This window comes from Poecilia reticulata, linkage group LG19 (assembly GCF_000633615.1).
Source record: "Poecilia reticulata strain Guanapo linkage group LG19, Guppy_female_1.0+MT, whole genome shotgun sequence".
In the NCBI taxonomy this organism is placed as follows: Eukaryota; Metazoa; Chordata; class Actinopteri; order Cyprinodontiformes; family Poeciliidae; genus Poecilia; species Poecilia reticulata.
Window position 1 is genome coordinate 1,707,152 of NC_024349.1, and position 7,996 is coordinate 1,715,147.

The following is a 7,996-nucleotide window of genomic DNA, read 5'->3' on the forward strand; positions in this document are numbered from 1 at the left end:
CAGGTGGTCCCTTCCGCTTCCTGTTTGAAGGGACCCACAGCCTGAACTCCCTCTGCACTCGGCCGTCGTTGCCGTGCCGACGGCTGCGCAGGCCCAGCACCCTCCTGGTGGGTTTGGCTTCTGGCCCTCGCGGCGTTGGGTTTCCCTCGACAGAAAATCGAGCAGCTGGAATGTGCAGCAGTGTGTGAGGTTGTGTGTGTTTCCAGTTGTGGTCGACATTTCTGGAATTCCTGCCTCCGTTTGGGTTCAGGACTTTGTATATTTAACCTGCGTTGCTGCTGGTCTCTGCAGGACGGACAGTTTCTGCTGCTCTGGGCCTTTTTACTGAGCTGCAGTGTCAGTGCCCCCTGCTGGCCGTGGCTTGAACTACAACCCTTCTGCAAAATGTTCCTGAAAATCATTTTGAGTTGGTGGGAAAAGCCTAATCATTTCAGTCCTTTTACTATTAAGATCATTTTCTACATGAGGCCCACACATCAAACATTACAATATCAGAGATATTGCAAAATAAGTAGGACTGTCATGGTAACAACTGTTCCTGGACGATGAATTGTCTGAAGTTATCGCGATAAATTATATTGTTTTGAAACCATTTTCAAGTATTTAATGGTAATATTGGGATAATAATGCAACACATTCTCAAAGATTTCAAAGATCAATTAACTTAAAATCCTTGTGAACATTTAACATGTATACAAAGTAAATAAAATGGAAACGACAAATAAAATGTGAAAAAAAAAGGCTAATTGAGACCAAACATAGTGAAACTTTTATCATCCGGCTTTTGGCAGAAAGAGAAAAACAATAAAAGTTGCAAATGGAAATTGAGTTTGATTTAATTGATTTATTGCTTATTGTGACAGGCCTAAAATAAGAAATGACAAAGAGCCCAAACACTAAAATGAAAATGGATGCAGACTCTTCAGTTCAGATTATTACAGAATAAAACTGAAGTTTTTGCTGCGGCTGCTCCGCTCGCTGAAACCTGTCGCCTGAGTTTGGAAGCAGTTCGGCCCTGACCTGCGTCCGCCGCCGCCTCCGCCTCGCTTTTTCCTGTTGGTTTTTTTTTTTTATTTGGCCTGAAAGGCGTCTCTCTCAATGGCTGAGCTGTTCTGCTGCTGTTTGCTGTGAAAACACGGCGAGCCGAGGGCGTTTGGAGCAGGAACGCCTCGTCAAACATGCTCAGAACGCAGCTCCTGACAGCTGGCCTGTTGTTTGGACCATAAGCAGCGTTGTTGTAGTTTGGGCCTGGATCGCGGCTTAATGATTTCTAGAGCCGGTGGGTTAGGAGGTGGCAGCAGGGCAGATTACCCGGCCGAGACGAGCTGCTCTTTGGACTCGGCTCCAGTCTCCACCCCTCGGCCCAGTCGGCCGCGCTGAGCCGAGCGTCGCTGCGTTATCTGTCCTCCGACATCCTCCCTGTGCCACGCTGACGGCGGGAGGCGCAGGAGTCACTGAAGGTGTTTTATGACGCCTCCGTGGGTCAAACCGGGTGGACAGGATGATTCTGGACATGGCGGTCGTCCCTCTGAGCCCCACTGCTCCCAGTGCCTCCAGTAAGCTGGTATGTTGTGGTTCAGCTGGCGTCGCCTCAATGTTGTTGTTTGAACCTGTTGCTTCGAGGTGTTGAGCTTTGCTGATGGTTGGTGAGATAATGGGCTTAACTTGTCTGGGTCCACTGGCTCGTTTGTTTGCTTTTCTTCACAATCCCAGTGAAAATTAAGTTTATTTTCTTTAACAGTTTATTACAGAAAGGAGAGTTTTAACTGCAGAAGAAATATTTTTACTTGTCCTAGTTCTCTGTTGTCTGGCTGATTAAATACAGATTGTTGAATAAATGCAGGGCTGCAAACTAAAGATTACTTCAGTTATCGATTAATCAATTATTCCAACGATTAATCAATTATTCCAACGATTAATCAATTATTCTAACGATTAATCAATTAAGAAAATATGCAAATTTTTCATTTTTTTCCACATAAGTATTTTTATACAATCCTATGAATTTAAAAGATGCACATAAACAAACTCTGTTCCCTTTTCAATTAAGAAAATATTTTATTTTCTAAAAGTCTGATGCCGTTTCTTTAGCGAATTCTTGATCGTTTGTTGCAAAGGATTAATCTGCAGCTGAAGATACTTAAACTCTGTTGTTTCTGCTTGACTTGACATCCAAACGGTGCAGGACTGATCTGTTTTTCTTTTTAAGCTAACGACTAATAATTGGATACCAAAAGGTGTGTGATATGGTACTTTACAGGGTTTTTCTTTATTTTAAATGCAAAATGTTTTTTATTTAGTCTATGTGCTGCTCTGAATCTGAATATGAGCTGTACCCTCTTCCTGACAATCAATTACTAAATTAATTATCGATTAATCACGATTAATCGTTTCAGCCTTATATAAAATGCATCATAATTAAAAACGTAATTTATTTGTCTGTAGATGAATCGCTCGTCACTGTGATTCACTTTTGAGCCGATTTAAAGATCGGATGAAGGGTTGGAAGGATTCTTTAAAAAAGTGTAAATCTTTATTTCCTCAGTTTCTCTGTTGGGTTTCAAACCGCGCCGGGTTTCATCTCTAAACGTGGCGACCTGTTTTCTGCAGCAGAACGAGGTGACGGACAGCGCGTACCTGGGCTCGGAGAGCACCTACAGCGAGTGCGAGACGTTCACAGACGAGGACACGGGGGCGCTGGTTCCCCCCGAGATGCACGAGGACGTGGAGACGGACAGCGGCATCGAAGCCACACTGCACGACCCCGACGACGGGGGAAGCAGGTCTGTAAACCTGACCCGGCTCTGACCTTTCACACAGCATCACATGACCTCTGGCTTCGCGTCAAACCCAGGCCGCCGGCCGCCATCTTGACTTAATGTGATTCAGGTTTGGAGAGCGGCTTAAACATTAAAATCTGACTTATTTCATACCAAATATCATTTTAATCAATGGATAATATATATATATATATTTATTTTTTTACAAATGACAGAGAATATTTTCTATAATCGTCTGTAGCTGTAATCATCCCTCCTGTAGCGTTGAGGTCAGACGACGATGATTTTTATTACAGATTATAGTCATAACAGCAGATTATGACGCTGATATCGGTTTAATATTCTGCTGTGGAGAAGCTGTAAAACACACAGGTCGAACAAGATGGCCGCCCTCGGCGTACTGACGTCACTCTGAGCTACGGAAACCCAAGAAGCTCAAAAATGTAATTCTCAAAAACCATAAATGTCATAAATTTTAATTTATTGATGAAATTTGATCAACTGAATGGACTCGATTAATCACCAACAGTCTGATTAATCGTCTCATACTGCAGGCCTTTTATCCCCACAGTGGTCGTTTTTTAAATATGTTGGTTTTTCCCTGAACTTGGATCTGACCGCTGCTTTGCTTTGCATCCAGAAGTGATGAGTATTTTTACGTTGTTTGGTTTGAGCGGGTTGTTTTGTCCAGCAGCAGCAGCAGGAAGTGCAGCGTAGCCTCGGTATCTGCTGACTGGGGATCCGTCTGTCCGGCTTCTTGACACGGACGCCTTCGGACTTCCCGTTCCACGTGTGAGCCTTGAATTCCAGGAAGTGTTGATTCAGCGTTTTTCTTCCCGTTTTTTTTCTCTTACTCTGGCAAAAGCTAATCTAATCCCTTCATTCCTCTCCCACTGACTGGAGGCTGGCAGATGAACCGTGTGGCTCTGGCCTTCAGCTGCTCGTTCCAGCAGCCTGTTTGCCGAACTGTTGGACCGTCTGAGCTCCTGTTGCACCAGCAGCTGCAGCAGTTTGTAGTTTTATTGCTAAATCGGGACATTTTCCACGTTCTGTCACCTTACAGACATCAGCGGGTTTTATTTGAGCTTTGTGTCAGAGCAGAACCAACATTAACGCATTTATAGTCGTACGTCAGAATGGACGTAAAGGTCCAGGAAGAAGCTGAAGGAATGAGCAACGAATTTGGTATTAAAGGGGAGCCGCTATGCAAAATGTACCGTTTGAGTTTTCCATCAGGTGATTCCCTCATCAGAAACACCTGGAGCGTTGCTTTGACACTTTCATGAATGCTTGAAAAGTACCTGAACCTCGGTGGCTGTACAGAACGCCTGGGTGGCCCTAGCCCCGCCTTCGAGACGCAGCTCCTCCTCAGAGGGTCGGAGCTGCTGCTTTCCAGGCACATGCTGCCAATTCATGGCACCATCAAGTTACTATGTTGCCTTCAGTTGTTATAAAAATGCTACAGATATCAAATATGACTGAAATAACTTCTAGATTTAATGTCTTGACATTGGGCCTCCGTCTCTTTAAAAAGTTTTGCTTTGATTCTTTCATGCATGTTTGTGAAATCCTTGAATCTCCCATGGCAACCAGTTGGAGGTGATATAAACTTACTCCTTTTATCTGAAGCTCCGCCTCTTTTCCCGTTTGTTTCATTGGGTAGAAAATCCAGAAATTTTATTCAAGTACAAGTAGAGATACTTAATGAAATTACTCAGGTAAAGGAAAGAAGTGCAGGTGAGAAACTGCTGTGAAAAAGTTACTAAAGTAACTAGTTACTTTAGTTACTTTGGTAAGTAGGAACATCAGTTCAACTCTCAAACATTGAACTGATGAAAGGAAACTTGCAGTTCAGTCGTGTTTGTTTGGTCAGATGAACCGACGAGTGCGATTCTGTTCACTCGGCTCAGGATTAACAATCTAACAGGATTAGTTCCTCCTGCCTGCACACACACACACACACACACACACACACACACGCTCGGACCTCGGCTCGGTCAGCGGTACCGTCCGTCCGTCTGTCGCTCAGCCTGGAATCTGATTAAGGCAATCGGAGCGCCGTCCTTCATGTGGCGTCTGGTTTGGTGGCCGTTTTGCTTCGCGTGGCGTTGAACCGTGAAACTTCAGGATTCCTCTCTGGTTGTCAGGAGTTTTGACCCCCGCCGCCCCCAGGCTTTCTCGCCAGGGCAGCGCCGGGCGTTCAAAGATGCGATCGCGCTCCTCGCCGGCCCTCAGCGTCGGGGACCTCGCCGTGGGGCCCGCTTGCAAGGAAACGGGTCAAACGTAAGTCGGTGACTCGTAGTTTTACCGTCATCTCAATCCCGTTTTTTTTTCTTCCTGCTGATTTTAACATCCTCATCCTGCGATGACCTCAGCGCGACCTTTAAACAGGAAAACAGACTCGTGTTTTCATGAAGTCGACCGTTTCTCCCGTTTAAACATCAGACGGCCTCCTGCTGCCACAGAGGTTGGGATTTACAAAGAGTACATGAGGAATTAGCAGATTATCTTAACGAGCAGCCATTGAACTTGACCAGGTTGCTTCGGTTCCTGGGGAAAGATTAGTCGTCTGGTTTTTACTCCACAACCTGGCCGGGTTCTGGGTTCTGGGTGCTGCACCGGTTTGTTGTCCTGTCTGTAAACGGAGGCAGGAAGTATTTTCACCCTTCAGCCTCATTTTGTCGCTTTATAAACAAAATCCAGTGTCTTTTATCGGGACTTTATGCCACAGCACAACAAAAAGCCATTTATAAATGTGAAGTTTTTGTTTTTAAACTCAATCTGTACATTTGTGTTCAGTAAATATACTTTTCTCTGCATGTGCAGCCAGAAGATGGTGGTAACTTATTTTACTTATCCATTGGGGGGAAAAAGTACTTTTAGATGTAAAACGCTGTAGTTTATAGTTTCACTTGAGTGACATCCAGGGTCGCTGCTCTTCGAGTTCAGTGAACTTTCTGGATGCTCTAATACACAGGTGTCAAACTCAAGGCCCGGGGGCCAAATCTGGCCCGCCGCAGCTTTTTATGTGGCCCTCTGGACTCCAAATTACATCAATAAGTTCGTCCAGTTTTTCACAAATCTGCAAAAATCACACAAAATCAAAAAATGTCCACATTTTTGTCCTGATTTTACTGCTAATTTTCTCAAAATTGGTCAAAAACATTGAATCCGTAACTGATACAGCGAGTGATAGAATCACATTTAACATCACACATTAGTGTAAATACTGTAAAAAAAATAACAATTACAAATATTTCTTAATATTCACCACAAAATCTGTCATTTTGATTGCAAAAATAAACACTAAAATAATCACAAATCCTGGAGGAACAGCTATTTATTGATATTTTAACAGTTAAATTGGTTTTATCAATAGATTCTGGTGCAACCGGCCCTTTAAGAACATTCAGATTTTTGATTCGGCCCAAAATAAAAATGAGTTTGACACCACTGCTCTAATAAGTTTAAGGAAGAAGAAACATGTTTTAACCAAACCAACGTTGAAGTGAGACCTCCTGTTTACACACAAGCTTTGTTCAGCCTGCGAGCTACCTGAGCAGTTCCTCCAGTAAAAAGACGTTGAAGTAAAGAATTGCACTGTTCCTTTAAATCTGAGCTGCTGTTAGCATCCAGCTAATATAGGTTTCCTCCTTCCTCTCTGATTTGGACCTGAAGTTGACTCTTTGTGGTTCTGGTTGTTGCGCACCGTCTTATTGGCGTCGCTCAGTAACCCGATGTGTCGGCGCCCCCTGCAGGTTCTCCCTGAACTCGGAGCTCCACAGCCACTCCCTGGTGACGGTCATCAGCGGGGAGGAGGAGCACTTCGAGGACTTCGGGGAGAGCAACACGTCGGAGCTGCTGCTGGAGCCCAGCGTGGACGGCTCCATGGGGAAGGGCGACGCCGCCGCGCTCGCCCCGCCGCCCCAGCAGATCAACGGCGACGCCGTCATCTCCCCCAGGTAGGAGCGGTCGCCGTGGTAACGCCCCGGTGCCATTTCTGAACGGAGGCGCTGCAGAAACAATGTTTCCCATCATGCTCGCTGATAAGAGGCGAAACACTGTGGCGTTCCCAGCTGCTCGGTTTAACGCTCGCAGGAAAAATGTAGCGGATGCGTTTTACTCCCACCTTTACTTGGACTGGACCATCGAGCTCGAAGGAGCTACTTCAAGGTTTAATCTGGGACGGACGGACGGGTCTGACCGGGTCCGGAAAACATTCAGCCCAGTTTGTTTCTCCAGCAGAGGAGACCCGCTGAAAGCTAAAACACGCCAACGTTCAGCTGTCCGGTCGGGTCCGGTTCGACCCGGCTCCGGTCTGGTCCGGTCCGGTTCGACCCGGTCTGGTCCGGTCTGCTTTGACCCGGGTCCGGTCCGGTCCGGTGAACGCGTAATCAAAACAAAAAATGTAATTCTGGTCCTAAACCAGATGTTTTCATACGTCTAAGGAAAATAAATTCCTCCATGTCTGAAGTTGAATCAGAATAAACTTTTCTTGTTTTTGATCAAATCACCAAAATAATTTCTATTTATTAAATGTCTGAAAACTTTAAACATTAAATTTGAGCAGGAAGATGTTTTACTTCAACTCCATTCGCCTGGATTATTTATGTGAGGAATATTTATTATTCCTGTCGGCTCAACAAGTTGTTGGTCTGTAAAGTGAAGTAAGTTAAACATTGTTGAGATTTGTTTTTGACTTTTTAAAACATTTAGTTATAATTTAGTTAATTGTTGTTCTAACAAATCATTAACTCATTAATTAGTTTATAAAATAGTGAATTTGTTTTTATCTACAAAGAGTTTGAAAACTGATCAAAGTGCTTAAATTTGCTGAAAATGAACAAACCTTGTTGTTTCATTTTTATGTTTCTAATATTTTATAAAATGAGTTTAAATAAAAAGTCTAGAATGTTCCAGCGTTTTAAAAACCGATGAATCACCAGGATAAATTTAAAACCATCAGCAGCCGAATCAGTTTTAGTTTCTTTAGCTTCGGTTTAGATAAAACTTCACCCACTCAGCGTGAATGAGACTCACTGCTGTGCATGTGTCCACACACACGCACACACACACGCTCACACACACACGCACGCTCACACCCTCACACACACACTCGTGCACGCTCACACCCGCTCACACACACACACGCTCACACACACACTCTCACACGCGCACACTCACACACACACACACTCTCACACACGCACTCTCAC

General features: G+C 44.4%; 1 protein-coding gene across 5 annotated transcripts in view; it reads left to right on the forward strand.

The window, feature by feature from the left end:
* The window catches only part of rab11fip3 (RAB11 family interacting protein 3 (class II)), a 28,965-nt gene that overhangs the window by 15,316 nt on the left and 5,653 nt on the right, over positions 1–7,996 (forward strand). For 3 of the 5 annotated variants that reach the window (XM_008436357.2, XM_008436359.2, XM_008436360.2), the window contains exons 4-5: positions 2,611–2,783; positions 6,539–6,742. In XM_008436357.2, the coding sequence (XP_008434579.1) occupies positions 2,611–2,783; positions 6,539–6,742 (377 nt within the window). Of the gene's footprint in view, positions 1–1,453; positions 1,565–2,610; positions 2,784–6,538; positions 6,743–7,996 lie in introns of those variants that run through there. The other 2 variants (XM_008436361.2, XM_008436358.2) reach the window with 2 other exon arrangements.